General features: G+C 39.5%; 1 protein-coding gene across 21 annotated transcripts in view; it reads right to left on the bottom strand.

The window, feature by feature from the left end:
• Positions 1–19,690, bottom strand: part of KLC1 (kinesin light chain 1) — an 84,440-nt gene extending 64,750 nt beyond the window's left edge. For 7 of the 21 annotated variants that reach the window (XR_011971851.1, XR_011971850.1, XR_011971849.1 and 4 more), the window contains exon 1: positions 18,856–19,160. Coding sequence is in view for 15 of the 21 variants with exons in the window: in XM_072630095.1 (XP_072486196.1) it covers positions 18,856–19,001 (146 nt within the window). In the remaining 6 variants the exon portion in view is untranslated. Of the gene's footprint in view, positions 1–18,855; positions 19,171–19,557 lie in introns of those variants that run through there. The other 14 variants (XM_072630092.1, XM_072630093.1, XM_072630089.1 and 11 more) reach the window with 10 other exon arrangements.
• Between the last annotated feature and the right edge of the window lie 287 nt (positions 19,691–19,977).

Below are 19,977 nucleotides of genomic sequence, written 5' to 3' on the forward strand. Positions count from 1 at the left end.
AATGACTCTGGATAAATTCTAGAGCAGCAGAATCCACAAAATGACGGAGTGAAGCAGATTTCTGGCCTAAGACAACCTGGAAGGGTAACAGAAAAGGTGTTGTGGAGGGCTGGGAGCAGAGAGCAATCTAGCATGGGCCACACTGGCATAGATGGACCCTGAGCAGTCCTCAGGACACTGAATCCCTAGCAGCTGCAGCACTTTCCAAACTTCTCAACCCCAAAACACCAAGGACAAACTGGAAGGTCAGTAGGAAAAGCTGGTCAGACCTATGTAACAGAGGAGCACAGTCTGGCCCCAGTCCTGGTATGGCCCCAGCCCTAGGGCAGTGGAACCGGCAGCAGTGGCAGCAGCAGTAGTGGCTGTTTCTAAAGCTCTAGGTGTACACACTGTGGGGGGATTGAACAGCTGATCAGAGGGCGATTACTGGGATCTCTTTGCTTGGTGCTGAAGCAGGATTCTCTTGCTTTGCCCTGCTTGGATCTGGGTCATAGTCCTGGGTGGCTGTCCTGGGGTGAGGCGGAGTGCTGGCATAGCAGAGTTTGTAGCAGTAATGGAAAGGGAATCCTCCTCACAGTTCCAAGGCAGAAAGGAGTGCTTGAGGTCACTCACAGACCAGCACACAGACCACAAGAGCAATAAACACTTTCCTTTGATCATACAACCTTGGAAGAGCTGAAAATTTGGAGATACCTAGAAGTATCTCTGGAAACAGTTGCACAAAACCCCTGAAGCTTGGGACAGTATACCACACCATGCCCCACTGGAAGCAGAGACTGACCTTGACAAAGAGCTTAAAACTCAAGTAACTGGCCAAGAAAATGAGCAAACAGCATAAAAAAAATCAGACTATGGAATCTTAATTTAGTGATAAGGAAGATTAAAACATACAACCAGAAGAAGAGAACAAAGTCAAAGTTCCGACATTCAGAGCCTCCAAGAAAAAATATGAATTGGTAGGTCATGGAAGAGCTCAAAAAGGACTTTGAAAATCAAGTAAAAGTAGTAGAAGAAAAACTGTAAAGAGAAATGGGAGTCATGAGCAGCTTCTACATTAAGGGACCAAAGATTCTGGAATATGATACTCTAGAGATCAAAAGAGCTAGGATTAAAACAAAGAATCACCTACCCAGCAAAACTGAGTATAACACTTCAGGGGGGCGGAAAATGGATATTCAATGAAATAGGGGCCTTTCAAGCATTCTTGATGAAAAGAGCAGAGGCTGAATAGAAAAATCTGACTTTCAAATACTAGAACCAAGAGAAGCATGAAAAAGTAAACAGGAAAGAGAAATCATAAGGGACTTACTAAAGTTGAACTGTTTACATTCCTACATGGAAAAGATAATATTTGTAACTCTTCAGACTTTTCTCAGTATTAGGATAGTTAGAGGGAATATATAGACAGAAGGTACAGGGTAAAGTTGGAAAAAAAAAAAAAAAGACTTGGGCCAGAGATACCAACCAGAACACTATTGGCATTAGTCCAGGCACAGTGTCTGTCCTATTTTACAAAGGTGATGGCTAAATGAGTGGAAGGGTTAAAGAAAATAATACCTTACAAAATAGACTAACCCAAATGGCAAAAGAAGTCCAAAAAGCCAATGAGGAAAAGAATGTCTTCTAAAGCAGAATGGGCCAAATGAAAAAGGAAGTTCAAAAACTCACTGAAGAAAATAATTCCTTCAAAATTAGAATGGAGCAACTGGAAGCTAATGACTTTATGAGAAATCAAGAAATTATAAAACAGAACCAAAAGAATGAAAAAATAGAAGACAATGTGAAATATCTCATTGAAAAAACACTGACCTGAAATATGGATCCAGGAGAGATCATTGAGAAATTATTGGACTACCTGAAAGCCATGTTCAAAAAAAGTGCTTAGACATCATCTTTCAAGAAATTATCAAGGAAAACTGCCCTGATATTCTAGAAGTAGAGGATAAAATAGAAGTGGAAAGAATTTATCAATCATCTCTTGAAAGAGATCCCAAAAGGAAAATTCCTAGGGATATTGTAGCTAAATTTCAGAATTCCCAGTTCAAGGAGAAAATATTGCAAGCAGTCAGAGAGAAACAATTCAAGTATTCTGGAAATACAATCAGGATGACACAAGATTTAGCAGCTTCTACACTATGGGATCAGAGAGCTTAGAATATGATATTCCAGAGATCAAAAGAGCTAGGATTAAAACCAAGAAATCACCTGCCCAAATAGATGACTTTCAAGCATTCTTGATGAAAAGATCACAGCTGAATAGAAAATCTGACTTTCAGATAGAAGAATCAATAGAAGCATGAAAAGGTAAACAGGAAAGAGAAATCATGACAGACTTATTAAAGTTGAACTGTTTACATTCCTACATGGAAAGATGGTATTTGTAATTCATGAGACATTTTTCAGTATTAAGGTAATTGGAGGAGATAGATAGATAGATAGACAGACAGACAGATAGATAGATGGATGAAGATGGATAGATATAGATGGCATAGGGTGAGTTGAATATGAAGGAACTGATATGTAAAAAATAAAATTAAGGGGTGAGAGAGGAATATATTAGGAGAAGTAGAAAGGGAGAGCAAATTATCTCACATAAAAGAGGCAAGAAAAAGGTTTCACAATGGAGAGGAAGAGGGGGAAGGTGAGAGGGAATGAATGAATCTTACCTTCCTAGGATTTGGCTTTAGGAGGGAAGAACATATACATTCAATTATGTATCTTACTCTACAGGAAAGTTGGAGAGAAGGGGATCAGAGGGGAGGATGATAAAAGGGAGGGCAGACTGGGGGAGGAGGTAGTCAGAAGCAAACACTTTTGAAAAGGGATAGGGTCAAAGGAGAAAATAGAATAATTTGGGGGTGGGATAGGATTGAGAGAAATATAGTTACTTGTTCACAACATATCTATTATGGAGGTGTTTTGCATACCCACACATATATAACCTATATTGGATTGGTTGCCTTCTCAATGAGGTTGGGTATAGAGGGAAGAAGGGAGAGAATTTGGAACTCAAAGTTTTAAAAACAAATGTTAAAAAATTGTTTTTACATACAATTGGGAAATAAAATACACAGGCAATGGGGTGTAGAAATCTATCTTGCCCTTCAAGAAAGTAAAGGGGAAGGGGATAAAAGCGGGGGGTTGATAAAAGAGAGGGTAGACTGGAGGAAGGGTTAATCAGAATGCATGCTATATCAGGGTGGGGGGAGGGGAGAGATGGAAAGAAAATCTGAAACTCAAAATCCTGTGGAAATGAATATTGAAAACTAAATAGATAAAGATGTCCAAGTGGCAACAGGTGATTCGAGACTGGAGCTCAAAAGGAAAATTAGGCCTAGAAATACAAATCTAGAAATCATCTATGTAAGACAAGAGTTAAATAAATAGAAGTTGATGAAACTACCAAGATAGCATAAAGGAAAAAGAGGGCCAAGGAAGAGAACTTTGGGATTAGTCCCATGTTTAGTGACTACTATCTGTATGAAGATCCAGTAAAGGAGATTTAGAAGAAGCAGTTTCACAAAAACCTAGAAGAGTATTGAAGGGGATAAGATGATCAACAGTGTCCAAAAGCTACTGAGAGTCAAGATTCAAAAAAGGTCATTAGATGTGGCAATTATGAGCCCATTTCTAACTTTAGAGAGCAGTTTCATTTTAATGAGGTTGGAAGATAAGACTGTAGAGGGTAGAAAAGAGACTGAGAGGAAAAGTAGAAGCACCAAGTTTGGATAACTTTTTCAAGGAGGTTAACCAAGGAAAAGAGATATAAAATCACTAGAGGTGATGGTAAAATCAAGTGAAGAGTTTTTTTTGCTTTTTTTTAAGGTGAGAAAAAACAATAGCAAGGTCATAGGCAGCAAAAAAGGAGCCAGTAACAGGACAGATAGAAGATTAGAAAGACAGTGGTGTCAGTCTGATGAAAAAGATAGGGAAGGAATTGGATTAAGGGTATATACAGATGGGTTTGCCTTGGCAAAGAGGAGAGCCCCCTGTTACACTCAAGGTAGCGGTGAAGGAGAAGATGGTGTGGAAAATGTCTGAGTCATGTGGGAAAAGAAGGGGGGAAGAAATAATTCTGGGGGAATGGCCTAATTTTTTCAGTAAAGTATAAAGCAAGGTCCTTAGCTGAGAGGATGGATGGAAGGGGTGCCACGAGAAGATAAAGGACTGAAACAGTTGCTGTGATGAGTATTTAGCAAATTAAGGAGGTGTAAAAGAACTGCCTAGATGAAGTAAGGACCTAGTTGAGATTATGAAAATTTATAGAGGACCCAATCAGTTCCATGATTTTCTCAAGCTTCATGTACATGAATAGGAGCAAAAAAGGTGGATGAATGAATGGTAAGAGTAATCTAAGGTTAGGATTTAGCAACACATGTTCTGGGAGACAGTCATCTGAAGTGCTGGAGAAGGCCCTAGGATAAGGCCAGAGCAAGGTGTCTGAGAACAGATCTAATGTAAGGCACTGGGAAAAGGCCCTCAGACAAAAGCTGAGGCCTGGGAGAGGAGGTGGAAAGGCTCTGAGATAAAGAAGGTAACCAAGAGGCAAATTAATCCCCACAGGCACTGGGAAGACTTTAGGACTAAGATTATGACCAGGAGGCAAATGAAATTCCATAGGGCTCTGGAAGGGCCCTGAAGAAGATGGAGGCCCCAGATGACAAGTATAACTTCTTATCTTTTAACTTTGGCTTATTAATCAATTAATTATTAATCTCTAGCTGGAGAGTTAAAAGTACCAAGAAAAGGAGCTTTGTAAGTCAGTATAGAAAGGGTTTGATATTTATACCATAACCAAAAAATAGGTTAAGAAACACAAAGGAATCTAGGATGACAAGAACAGAAACACTGACTATTTTATAATTTTTTTTTAAAAAATAGAAGTAGATATGTTCTAAGGTAGCAAAAAAACTGAAAATTATCTACTTATTTAAGAAATAAGTACCAATGCCCATAATGGTAAAGAAAGCAGATAAGGAAAAACCCAATGGAGGAAAAATTACTTAATTCTGTTTTAATCAATAATGTTTTAGTCAAAAACTCTGTTTTTGATGCTTCACCAATGCTATACTGAACAGGTCACAAAGGCAATTCTGATTTAAATAAATAGACCTGTGAATTATTTGCATACAAATGACAGCTGAAGCCATGAGAACAAAACAGCATGACTGAGAATTCTGGTATCAGAAGAAATGCAGAACACTAAGGTCAGAGTACTGACATATCCCATAGTCAAAATAAAGTGGACAATGAAAGCCTCTGATTGAAGACAACATAGGACTAGCCTAAATTTAAGTTGCAAGAAAAATTAAGCATATATAGATACCAAAGTTAAATCATGATACAATATCAAAAGGTGCAGAAATTTTTTTTAAAAGTCAATGTGAAATAGTAACTTTTACCACTGTCAAGGAGATTACTGGCAACAATATGAAAGCCAACAATTACAGTGAAGAGATAAAAGCCATGTCCAAGCCATAAAGTGAATGACTTTAATGACATTAATTTTAGATTTCAAACTAAAAATATTATCCCTGAATATTCAAAACATTCCAATACAAAACTGAGTTTCTCCACAGAAACACAGAAAATATCTATAATGGGTTACTTTTATTCTTTAATATTTTTCATATACTATCACTTGCTTACTCAAAGGACAAAAAAAAAATTCCTAGAATCTGATTCACTTCAATGAGTAGATATTTAAACTAAATTTTCCCATTTTCAGGGTAGCATAAAGTTTTTATGCGGAGTAGCATAATTCCAACCTCCTCTAGTACCCTGCCTTTTTCTTAAGTATTGTGCATTTAGACCTGAAACTTACCCTATCTGTGCCACAAGTTTAAAATAGGTGGACATGGCCACGTGACCAAGAAAATGGAGGACTTAAATATCTCTCCAAATCTCATGACCTCTTGAACCTCTCCAAAACATGAATTATTCAGAAGAGATGAAGCAACTGCAGCTCTCTCTGTGGCCTACAACACCAAGAATCCAAATGAGACCTAACAGAGAATACTAATCCCTAACCCCAGAACTTGCTCACTCAACACCTCTTTGCAACTGGGAAGTAGGGCTAAACCACTGGGCTTCCAACAGCATTCAACCCCACCACAAAATCTCAAGCTCCAATGGTAGAAATTTGCTAAGACTGTCGATAGCAACTTGATAGCTCTTGGTACTGCAACAAAGCTCAGCCAGAGAACTGATGAACACAGAAAAAGAGGGCAGAAAATGTATATGGCTGTCTAGTACTCCACTGAGGCTGAAAGAGCCCAGCACCCAGCTGGGCCCAGTTCTGTTCCCCAGAGGTCACAGAGGAGACAAAGGCTAGTGAATTGTGAATTGCTCAGAATAGGAGGCTGAAACTCTTGACATCCAGCACCCAGAAAAATCACCATTGTTAGAAACATGCTTGACACTAATAGGTATCAAGGAAAATTTATTATAGCACAATTCAGAGGAATTGAACCTCTGGCCAGAAGCAGGTTGAATCCTTCTTTAGGAAGGGAGGGAGCACTGTATACAGAAGTGAGAGCATCCTTATACTGTTAGTTCAGGACAGATCCTCCCATCAGGAGACAGATTGGTCCGTTCTCCATTAAGTCACCATCTTCTCTACAGGCCCATTATGTGGGCACATCGTTGGTGTCATTCCCCCCTTCAAAACACACTTTAACACAGGACTCATGATCAGAAAATGGAGGGATATTTTATGTGAGGGGTATCTGCTTATATATATATGAGGTTCCTTAAGCAAGCACCAGGTTATTTCAGGTAATTTTTTTCGGACTGGTTCAGGCCACTGTCTTGTCTCTTAACTGGTTGAGCTTTCTTCTTATTCTCAATGATTTCAACAATTAACAATTTTGAGGAAACTTAACTCTTTGCTGTCTCTCACACCATCAAATGGGAGGGAGTCAGAAGGTAAGCAATAGGAGAAAGCAGAAGGGAAAAAAAGACTAAAAATTAACAAAGATCTCAGGAAGAAGAAAACTCAAAGGTCTCGAGCATAAGCAAATAAATCAGCAGGGAAGATATTAACAGAAGGGAAAATATGGCCCCCAGATTAGGTTTTAAAAAAAGTTCCAGAGGGCGGAGCCAAGATGGCGAAGTAGAAAGACGCACATACACATAGCTCCGAACCCACAAAACACAGAACGGCAGAGGGGACTAACCCAGGGCGAATTCTGCACCCAGAGACCACGGAATATTGGAGCGAGGGAGATTTCTGTTCCAGAGAGACCTCCAAACCTCTCGCGGGGGGTCCTTCGCGCCGTGGACTGGGCGCCAGGGCGAGAAGCAGAGAGCAACCCTACCGGGGCAGCGACAACGTGGGAAGAAGATCCTAGAGGGCTGTGAGACAGGATCTCCAGCGGCCACGCGGGTCCCCCCACCCACAGAGGGACCTGCAAACCTCTCACAAAAGGTCCGTCGCGCTGCAGAAGCAGCATCCAGCCCGGACCTGTGGCGGCGGCCGTGGCTCTGAGAGGCACAGTTCTAAGAGGGCTCCGGAGGCGGGATCTTCAGCAGCGGCACGGCCCCCCCCACCAACAGGTGACTGACAGGGGTAGGTGAGAGAGTCCCTTTGGCGGGTTGAGAGGGGAGTGAGGTGCCCCCATGGCTCGTGCCCCCCCCCCCCCCCCCCCCCCCGAAGGTGGGGACTAAGAGGCGGCTGCGGATCCCCAAGCGGGCGGGAGCCTGGTTCCATTGTGGAAGGTCTGTGCATAAACCCCCGGAGGGAACTGAGCCAGAGAGGCGGCCCTGCCCCTGACCACCTGAACTTAATTTAACACTGAATAGCAGCCCTGCCCCCGCAAAAAGCCCTAAGGTGGGAAGCATCATTTGAATCTCAGTCCCCAAACGCTGGCTGGGAGGACCAGGAGGCGAGGTGGGTGTGAGGAGAACATTCAGAGTTCAGGCCACTAGGTGGAGAATATGCCAAGAAAAGGGAAAAGAAATAAAACTATTGAAGGGTACTTTATCGGAGAGAAAAAAACACTTCCTCCCCTCCTTTCTGATGGGGAGGAACAATGCTTGCCATCAGGCAAAGACACAGAAATCGAGGATTATGTGTCCCAGCCCACCCAATGGGCTCGGGCCATGGAAGAGCTCAAGAGGAATTTTGAAAATCAAGTTAGAGAGGTGGAGGAAAGACTGGAAAGGGAAATGAGAGGGATGAGGGAGAAGCATGAAAAACAGATCAGCTCCCTGCTAAAGGAGAACCAAAAAAATCTTGAAGAAATTGGCACCTTGAGAATTAGCCTAACTCAGCTGGCAAGGGAGGTGCAAGGGGCCAATGAGGAGAAGAATGCTTTCAAAAGCAGAATTAACCAAATGGAAAAGGAGATTCAAAAGCTCACTGAAGAAAATAGATCTTTCAAATCTAAAATGATACAGATGGATGCTTTGGACTTTTCGAGAAAGACAGATATCTCAGAACATACCGCGCAGATTCGAAAAATGGAAGATAAGGTGAAATATCTTATTGGAAAAACAACTGACCTGGAAAATAGAATCTGGAGAGACAATGTAAAAATTCTGGGACTACCTGAAAACCATGATCAAAAGAAGAGCCTAGACATCATCTTCCATGAAATTATCAAGGAAAACTGCCCTGAGATTCTAGAACCAGAAGGCAAAATAAATATTCAAGGAATCCGCAGAACACCGCATGAAAGAGATCCAAAAGAGAAACTCCTAGGAGCATTGTGGCCAAATTCCAGAATTCCCAGGTGAAAGAGAAAATATTGCAAGCAGCTAGAAAGAAACAATTCAAGTATTGTGGAAATACAATCAGGATAGCACAAGATCTGGCACCTTCTACATTGAGGGACAGAAGGGAATGGAATAGGATATTCCAGAAGTCAAAGGAAATAGGACTGAAGCCAAGAATCACCTACCCAGCAAAACTGAGTATAATACTTCAGGAAAAAAAATGGTCTTTCAATGAAATAGAAGACTTTCAAATTTTCCTGATGAAAAGACCAGAACTGGAAAGAAAATTTGACTTTCTAACACAAGAATGAAGAGAACCATGAAAAGGCGAACAGCAAAGAGAAATCATAAGGGACTTACTAAAGCTGAACTGTTTACATTCCTATATGGAAAGACAATATTTATAACTCTTGAAACATTTCAATATCTGGGCACTGGGTGGGAGTACACACACACACACACACACACACATGCACACACGCACACATACACACACGCACACATACATAGAGACAGAGTGCACAGAGTGAACTGAAGAGGATGGGATCACATACTAAAAAAAAAAAAATGAAATCAAGCAGTGAGAGAGAAATATTGGGAGGAGAACGGGAGAAGTTATCTCATAAAAGAGACAAGCAAAAGACTTATTAGTGGTGGGATAAAGAGGGGAGGCAAGAGAAAAACATGAGGTCTACTCTCATCACATTCCACTAAAGGAAAGAATATAATGCACACTCATTTTGATAGGAAAACCTATCTCATAATACAGGAGAGTGGGGGACAGGGGCTCAAGCAGGATGGGGGGGAGGATAGAGGGGAGGGGAGGGCAGGGGGAGGAGAATGCAATCCGAGCTCGACACTCATGGGGAGGGAAAGGGCCATAAGAAAATAGAAGTAATGGGGGACAGGACAGGATGGAGGGAAATATAGTTAGTCCTATACAACACAACTAGTATGGAAATCATTTGCAAAACTAAACAGATATGGCCTATATTGAACTGCCTGTCTTCCAAGGGGAAGGGGTAGAGAGGGAGGGAGCCAAAGAAGTTGGAACTCAAAGTGTTAGGACCAAATGTAATGTTATTACCACTGGGTAACAAGAAATACAGGTTAAGGGGTCAAGAAAGCTATCCGGCCCTACAGGACAAAAGAGAAGACGGAGACAAGGGCAGGGAGGGAGGATAGAGGAGAGAGAAGATAGGTCACAGGGGCAATTAGAAAGCTTGGGTCTGGGGGGGGGGGGGGGAAAGGGGGGAAAATTTGTAACCCAAAAATGTGTGAAAATAAATGTTAAAAGTTTAATAAAAAAAAAAAAAAAAGTTCCACCATCTATGAATAAGTAGTCTAAGAGAAAGGAAAATGAACCAACACCTGATAAGGCAGAGGACCCTGTGGATTCGCAAGAGAGTGTGAAACCACACAGAAGTTCCTGAATGGGTTAAAAGAGAAGAGAAACAAGAATTGTGAAAGTAGAATTTATTGGCTGCATAGCAGAAATAATTAGGAGAATAGAAAAACTTAAATCCTCAGTTGCAAGTCTCACCAAAGAAACAAAAGCTAGGGTAATTGATTGTGAATGCAAATACATGAAAGTGAAGAGCAATCTAGAAGTAAAAAGCAATAAGATTCAAAGAAAGCATGATTCTCCACACAAGGAAAACACAGTGAGCTCAGACACAGGATGCAGAGAAATAACTTAAGGGTTGTAGGTCTTCTAGAAAATCACAAGTAATATAAATGGACAAAAGATCGTATTTTTTAATGGAGGAAAACAGACAGTATCTTTCACAACCATGGCTAGGGAGACAATAGGGAGATCACAAAAGATAAATCATTTTGATTATATGAAACTGAAAAGCTTTTGGATAACTAGATCAATGCAGTTAGCTTAAAAATGGAAATTACTGATTGGGAAATATATGTTTGCATCAAATATCTTTGATGAGGGTCTGATGGCCAAGATAAATTGATTACAACACAAATAGACAAGAATGAGAACTCTTTCCCAATAGATAAATGATCAAGAGATCAATAGTCCTCGAATTTGAATTACAATTAAGAAACAAACAAAATATTGTAGAAAATAACTAATAAGAGAAAATGCAAATTAAAAGAACTTTCAGGTTTCACCTCACACTCAGCAAATTAGCAAAATAGTCAATATTAGAGGAACTATATAGTAACATAAGCAGCATTAAGACTACTGTTGGTGGAGATGAGTTAATCTAGACATTCTGAAATTAAGTTTTTTAAACAGTGGTTAAAATGTCCATACCTTTGACCCTCACTATTAAGAATATACCCAAAGACATCAAAGACAGGAAAAAAGGTCCCACATATACCAAAAGAGTTAACATAACACTTTTTGTGGTGGCAAAGAACTAGAAACCAAAAAGGTGCCCATCCATCAGGAAATGGATAAACAAATACAGAAATATAATAGAATTTATTACTATACCCTAAGAAATGGCAACTATGATGAATTTAGAGAAACATGGTACCCTCCTAACCATGATCTCTACCATTCTAGATATTCTTCTGCCTCTCATTTCTAGCCTATTTACTTTGTCCCACAGCCATCCAAAAACAGTATTGATCATCTTGAATAAAAAGAATGAGACAAAATACAGTTTAAAAAAAAATCAGAAAATAGTTTATTTTGTGTATTCACAAAGCACTAACTTTTTACAGGTTAAATAATTTTAAAATGTTTTAATAGTACAGAATGACACATGATATTTCTGCTTCAAGTGTTTACATCAGCTTCCTAAATACAAGATTGAAGAAGTGTAGCTAGATAGTTCTGAAAAAGATGTGTGGATTTTAGTCAACTGTCAACTCAATATAAGTCAAATTACGACCATCAAAAAAGCTAATGTGATTTGACAGGCAAAGATGTCTAAGCCTATAAAGGTCCTGCTATACCTGAACCACTCTGTTCACTTCAGGGCTCCACATTTTTAAAAAGATACCAATCAAAAGATACCAATCCAGAGAAGGTAGATCCGGAGGATGACAGGAATAGAAACCATGCTATATGAGAATCAGCTGAAGGAACTAGGGTAGCTTAAACTTGGAGAAGACCAAAAAGGGAGGAAAGGAGAAGGGATGGACATAATTTGGAAGCTATCTTCTTGGTACCAGGAGCACAAAAGGAACATGGGGTAGAAGTTGCAGAGGCAGATTTAGGTTGATATATGGAAAAAAAATTCTAAAATTAAAGCTATACAAAAATAGTACAAGGGGCTGCCTCATGATACGGTAGGCTTCCCCTAACTAAGGATCTCCAAGAAAAGCTAGAGCCATTGAAATTCCTTCCAATTTGGATTCTGTCATTATTTGGAAAATAAACCAAAGTACATAATTTATATACTCTGACTTATTCTCCTATGCTTTTGTCTTTTTCTCCAACAAAAATCAGCAAAATTTAGAGAGCAAAAATTATGAAATAAGAGATGCAAAAAAGCTAAAAAAGGATCTCACAAATGATAGAAATAGAGCTGGAGGGATTGTGGGAAGAAAAGCACACTAGTGCATTTGTTGGTGGAGCTGTGAATAAGAACAATCGTTTTGAAAATAAATTTGGAATTATGCATAAAGTCACTGAAATGTCCATACCCTTTGACCCAGACATTCTGGTACAAGGAAGTCATTGATAAGCAAGTCCCCAAAATATTTATAGCAGCACTTTTTCATAACAACAAAGAAGTGGAAACAAAGTAGATATTCATCAATATCACTACTCTATAAAAAAAGATACGCTGGGAGAGTTAAGAGAGAGGTGGCCTACAAACGGACATGTGACAAATAAGACACAGCACAAATCTAAGTCCCAGATGAAAACTTTAATAACCATTTACCTGGCCACCGCAGCCTATATGATGAAGTTGCTGGTCTTCACCAAGGACTGATTAAGAATGAAATGGGGGAAAGATGCTCAGGAAAATGGAAATGTGCTATTTTCTGTTCCATGTCTAGTCATTTTAAAATAATCTGTATTCAACTTATGTTATCCAATAGTGTTAATTTCAGGACATTTGCCCCCCCTGCTGCTTTCTTTCCTCTCCCCCCCAAAAAAACCCACTTCTCCTTTTTGCTTTTCATTCTACAATTATAGATTAAAAACATTTCACGTAAAAATGCACAACTGAAATAATACACTGAATAAACTAAGGCTCAAGTCAAATCAATCAACAACCAATCAACAAGTATAAGTAAATAATAACATATCCTTCCCTCTTGTTATAAAAGATTAGGGCTGTGGTTGGGGGGGGAGGATGTCCCTCTTTTCCAACGTTATATTGTTGTTCCCTTTCCTTCCAGTTTTTAATTTTTCAAAAATATTCAAATGACTGATGCAATTAAGAGTTGAGCATAACATATTTACATTATTTTTATACTTCCATTGACTAATTATGTATACCATTCAAAAGGCTCAAAACTAATAGCAAGCTTCAAATTAAGGCTACAATGATCTTTCCATTTTCAATTACAAGTTTCTTATACTAACCCAGAAAACACAAAACTCTACACAGCAAAGTCAGTCAAATGAAAGGTCAACTGCCATGCAAACGCATCACTTATTTTATAACCTCACAAAGTATGTGAGTATATGTGTGTATATATGTATGTGTGTGCAAATATATGTACGTATAAAAGTTTAATTCTGGATCTCCAAACAGCATAAAGAAGAGGGACGCATTTGCTCTCAAACAATTCCATCTTACATGTGCTCGGATGGTTAGAAAAGTAGGTTATTTACAAATAAACAGCTCTTAAACATGACTTTTTTCTAAATAGTCTTTACTCAAAAGACAAATGCAGCTTCTTTTTTTTAATGTCTATTGCTATGCCACTCAAAATGCTAATTCCATAGGTTTGCTTATAATTCTAATAGCATTAACTTATTTTAAGACTTCTAAAATGAAAATAATAACCTAGCATTTTTCTTTGAGAAAACGTCAGAGGCTACTTGTTAAGCATAAAAGTCACTGAAGAAACTTTTATTTTCTTTCAAGATAACCAAGCTCACATTGGCAAAACCAGCTAATTACTATTCGGTGAATGAGTACACATTAGAGTTCAGTGGCTAAGCAACAGTTACTTTTTCTAGTAAGATAAACTCAACCAAGTTAAGTGAACCTCCAAATGCAAGGGCACTGACTACATCTGCAAAACCACCAGCAGGAACTACAGCAAACTCTAATATTCATTTCTAAAAGACTTAGAGAATAAATAGTACAAAAAGAAAATATGATTATCAAAGGAATTAATGAAAAGAAATGCAAGGGAATGTGACCTAGCAGTACCAGATCTAAAACTGTATTATAAAGCAGCAACCATCAAAATTATTTGGCACTGGCTAAGAAATAAGAGAGGTAGATCAGTGAATAGGTTAGGTAAACAAGACACAGTAGTTAATGACTATAAGTCATCTACTGTTGTGATAAACCCAAAGACTAGCTTCTGGAATAAGAACTCACTATCTAACAAAAACTGCAGGGAAAATTAGAAAAACAGGATGGCAGTAACTAGGCATAGACCAACATCTTACACAGCATACCAAGATAAGGTCAAAACAGGTACATGATTTAGACATAAAGGGTACTACTATAAGCAAATTGGGAGAACAAGGAATAGTTTGCCTGTCACATCGATGGAGAAGGGAAGACTCTGTGACCAAACAAGAGATAGAGAACATTAAAAAATACAAAACAGATAATTCTGATTACATTAGATTAAGTTTTTGCACAAACAAAACCAATGCAGTCAAGATTAGAAAGGAAGAAGCTGAGAATTTTTACAGCCGGTATCTCTGACAAAAGTCTCCCTCATTTCTAAAGTATATAGAGAAATAAGTCAAAAGGATATGAACAGGCAGATTTCAGATGAAGAAATTAAAGCTATCTATAGTCATATAAGACTGCTCTAAATCACTATTATAGGAGTGCAAATTAAAACAATTCTAAGATACCACTTCACACTATCAGATCAACTAATATTACAAAAAAAAAAAAAAGAAAATGATAAATTTCTGGAGATGTGGGAAAAATTGGATCATCAATGTGCTGTTGGTGGAGTTGTGAACTGGTCTGGAGAGCAATTTGGAATCACTTGTGCATAAACTAAATAGTAATAGTTTCTCTTTTACCTAGGAACCCTGAGCGTCTTCCCCTCCCAGTTTGATTTTTTTTTATTAAAGAGGCCATCCCTTGAGTAAATTAAAGAAGCCTATTCATTGAATAGGTGTATCTCACTCAAAGTGAGAATGTGATACCACCTTAACCTGAAAGGGCCAGGGTTTCACATTGCATCCTGGGCAATCTGCAGCAGTCCTGATGAGTATCAGGCCACTGGACCCAGATGGCTCAGGAGAAGAAAGTGAGGTTGGTGACCTTGCGCAGCGCTCCTTGACTCAAATCAAAGTCAACTGCAAGTCATGTCATCATCTTGATGTCATGGTCCTCACAGAACGAAGGACAAACACAACAACAACCCCCTGATCCAGCAATACCACTTCTAGGTCTGTATCCCAAAAAAGGAAAGGGAAAAGGACCCACATGTACAAAAATACTTATAGCAGCTCTTTTTGGTGGCAAAGAATTGGAATTTGAGGAGATGTCCATCAACTGGGGAATACCTAAATAAGCTATGGTATATGAATGTAATGGAATGCCATTATTCTATAAAAAATGATAAGCAGGCAATTTCAGAACAACCAGAAAAGACTTACAGAAACTGATGCTGAGTGAAGTAAGCAGAACCAAAAGAACGTTGTACACAGTAACAGCAACACTGTGTGATCACCATCTTTGACAGACTTAGCTCTTCTCAGCAATACAATGATCTAAGACAAGTCCAAAAGACTCACGTTGGAAAATGCTATCCACATCCTGAAGAACCAACTATGGAGTCTAAATGCAGATCAATGCATACTATTTTCTCTCTTTTTTTTCTTTCTTGTGGTTTTTCCCTTTTGTTCTGATTCTTCCTTCACAACATTACTAATGTGGAAAGATGTATAATAGGATTGTACATGTATAGCCTACAGCAAATTGCATGCCATGTTGGGGAGGGGGAAAAGAAGGAGGGGAAGGAGGGAGGAAAAAATTTGGAGCTCAGAATCTTATAAAGTGAATGTTGGGAACTATCTTTACAAGTACTTGGAAAAAATAAAATACTATTAAATGGGGAAAAAAGAATATATGTTAACGTACATATGAGAAAATCTGAGTCACAGGACAATTCAACTGTCAAACTGAAGTATTATTAATTTCACTGTATAAACACTTTCACTCAATATGGAAAATGACAACAAATTAATATGATAAACTCATAATTAAATGTTCATCAACATTTGTTGACAACTAAAACTTGCTATAAACTTTTTAAAAGGTCAATATCTTTCTATTAAAATTGAATAGCTTTTTTTTAATTAAGGAGTTGTCACCTCCTATCTAGACTTAAAAAGGTGTTATGAATAATTTTTACCTTGAGAAGAAAATAACATGCTGAAAATGAAAATACCAAGCCAAAATAGGTTTATGACAAATTCTCTTCTTTTTTTAAACATAAAATTCATTTTCTGATACATAAACCAAAAAATGTGAGGGAAAAATCCTTCCATTTCAGCCACTGTAAATATCTTCATTTTAATTGCTTTTCTACTTCTTAAAATGTACAAATTTCTCTAAAATTATTGCTGGACTTGAAGAGGATGAAAGTTAAAATTTTAAAATGTAAGCAGTAAACAAAACCACTATAAAGTCAGAGAATCAATTAATAAGTATTTGAGGCTAGATGAAAATTATAAAAGAAATATAAAACATAGCTCATGTCCTAAAAGAAATTACAATCTAGCTGGAAGAAAACAAAACTATATATAACAATAGCAAACAGTTTCAAGAGAACCATTATCAAATGCTAAATTTTAATATAGGCTATTAGTGCTGGCAGAAAAAGGAGAGATCAGTGAAGGCTGACACTGGAGAGGTTGGGCTTTGATCTGAGAGGAAAAAATTGGGTAACTCTATAGGAGAGATAGGCTTTCTGAAAAAGGGGAAATTATAAGTGAAGGTACAGAGGGTAGGAGGATCCTAAAAACATGGCATTGTGGTAGAATGATGAGATAAGCCTAACAAAAGTCCTGAGTATGTGATCGGGAACATAAAACCAGACTATAAATGACCCTGAAAGCCATTCTGAGTAGTTTAGACTTTATGAAGTAGAAAACAGGGAGCTAATTAAAACCAATTGTTGGAATAGTTCAAGTAAAAAAAAATTGTTTCATGTCTTTGGTCCATGCTGTATTATACTTAGCAGTATTCATGCTGAGTCTTCTCCCCAGTAAGTTTTTTTTTTTAATTTGTTTCCCCAGCACTTGTAGATGAATACATAATAAAAATCTACTGAAAAGAAATTATTAACTGAACCTATGATATGGAGTTTTTTTCTCTTATATAAGTACTGTATGACTCTACTTGTGATGACTATTGTAATTCTCTAGACCAGCTGTTCTCAGACTTTATGGTCTCAGGATCTCTTTACACTCTTCCCAAGTATCGGAGACCTCCCCAAAGAGCTTTTGTTTATGTGGGTTACATTTATCAATATATACTGTATTAAAAATTGAAATATCTTAATATTATGAAAATAATCTTGACCTCAGGGAGACCACACTTTGAAAATGCTGTTCTAGACAACATTTTAAAGCACACTAAACTGGGCTTTATAATCTAAACTTTCTATATATTCATTTGTCTCTAAATTTGTGCTGAAACTAAAAGCCAACCAGCGGAAATTCACCTTTTAATTTTATTATTCCCTTTGATAATCCAAGGATACAATGATAGCTACAGAGCCAATAGAACTACTATACTAATCCAAAAGTTTTTGAGTAGGAATGTCAGATGGCATTTGTTAGAATCTGTCCATTTAGGGGCAATATTGCCAAGATACTCAACTGTGTCGTTCATTTTAAACATTTTAAAAAGATCAAATTATTTTCATTCACACTGGACACTTCAAAACTGCCAATCAACATCCTTTTTAAAATGTTATAGGTTCAATGGAGATCTCTCTTGCTAATGCCTCATAGTAAATATTCTCAGGAGACTGCACTTAAATGTATATTAATATTTTTCAAAATAGCCAGTATAAAGTTATTATTTGCTTCACAAAATACTAATTTACACAAGACAGATATATCATCTAACTCCTAAAAGTAAAGCTTAAAGGTTAGAACTATTCCTACAACTGGTTCAAAACTTGTCTCTACATTTCTTTAATGAAAAGAATTTTCTTGTAAAGAAAATCTCCAAAGGGAATTGTGATGAACCTAAGATGATCCTATGATCACTGTGAGGTTCAATATCAAGTTCTCTCCATACTACTAAGTAACACAGCAAGACTGCCAAACTTCAACTGCAACATGATGCAGAAATGATGTTGCATTCTTTAGTGACTTTGAGAAACTGGTTTTTATATTACCTATCCTACAGAGTAGAATACTGCAGCCTGCAATACATTAACATTTAATCACTTTGCTCTTTAAGATACTTAATAAATTTCACGATGAGGCAAATTTCCCACCATATTAAAGGATTCTTATCCCTCAAAATACTGAATCTGTAAACATTATGGTTACCAAACATAACAAGGCCATTTCATTTTTCTTAATGGCATTTCGTCGGCATCCAGTGAAATGCCCATTAAAAGGAAATGAGTAATTCCTACACTTATATAAAGAAGATCAAGAAGTGTAATTCACAATTAACTAGAACAAGGAATGAAGTAATTAAACACGGTCTATTTATAGAGATAGTCTAAAATACTATAAAATTGTTCATGACTAACATTCCAAAATGTATTTTTGCAAGATATCCTCAGAAAATACTTACTATTCTTTTTTAACTCAATCTTATAAGACAGTAAAGGATGCTTTAATATACAATACTAGAAAAAAAGTAGACATTTTGACACACTATTACAATCGAATCTACAACATATTAATAGTACTGCTGCTAATATGGTGGGTTTTATTACAAGAATTCAACAGATTTTATAATTGAAAAAAGTACTCTAAGTTTGAGATGAAGTTCAGTTTTAGAGAGGTTGCCAATCTGATGGGAAACATACCGGGGTACACAAAACAGAAGAAATCCGGTCTGAGCGCGCTTTATCGGTGAAGAGAAGAAGAAAACGAAATTAAAGCCCCCGTTTCTCCTCTCCAAGGAGAGGAAGCTGACCTTCCTCTTCCAGGAATGCTGATAAAAATGTCTCATCCAGGGCCTTGGTCCAGGGTCTCCTCCCTGGGCGGTGTCTTGCGGGTGAAGGGGAGGGGGGACCGGAACCGCAGCGAGGAGGAACCCGGAAGGAAGAGGCCAGAACTCGGACAAAGCAGAACCAGGGCTGGCAGCCGGGCATCCCTCCTCTCTCCGCTCCCAGGGCGGCCCCATCCCCGCTACCCGCGCCCCTCCTTTTCTAGGGGATTCCGGGGTGGCCGCCGTTCGGCCTTCCCCCCCCGGCTCCTGCGACCTGGGCGCTACCGAAGGGAGCCCGAGCACTGGTCACCCAACGAGCCCCCCGCCCCACCCCATCCATCCCGCAGGCTCCCCGGGGAAGGCGGCGCTCCCGGCGCCGAGGGCCCGGGCAGGGATGGAGATGGGGAGATAAGCGAGACTCCACCTAGACCTCGCGGCCCCCGAGGAGGACGAGGCTCGGTCACCCTCTAAACTTCTGTAGAGAGCACAGCCCCGGCGCGGAGGAGGGGGAGGAGGAGGAGAAGGGCAGACGAGCCCCGGGCTCCGCGCCCGCAGCCCCCCGCCCGCCGCCACTCACCGTCCTGCTCCTGCGGTGGCCGCGCTGCCCGCGGGCTGACAAGGAGGGAGGGGGCTGGGGCCGCCGCCCAGATCCGCTCGCACGGAGGCCAAGGACGGGAGGCCTAGGAACAAAGGGCCGGCCGGCGGGGCAGCCGGTGCCCGACCTCGGGAGCCGCCGTCAAGCCCCTCGGGGGCTCGGGGAGGGCTGTCGGGCTGTCCGTCTGTCAGTCACTAGCGAGGGAGGCAGGTCCGGCCGCCGCCGCCCCGACACATCCTCGTCCGGGGCCCCCTCGCCCCCGGTCCTCCTGGCCTCGGCCAAACGGGTCCCGAGCGGCGAGCAGCCCGACCCGTCCCCGACCTCCGAAACCCGCGTCCCCGGCTCCCCCGTCAGCCGCCGAAAATGGCGTCAACACCCCTCCCCTCGCTCCCTTCTCCTCCC

This window comes from Notamacropus eugenii, chromosome 1 (genome assembly GCF_028372415.1).
Source record: "Notamacropus eugenii isolate mMacEug1 chromosome 1, mMacEug1.pri_v2, whole genome shotgun sequence".
Lineage (NCBI taxonomy): Eukaryota > Metazoa > Chordata > Mammalia > Diprotodontia > Macropodidae > Notamacropus > Notamacropus eugenii.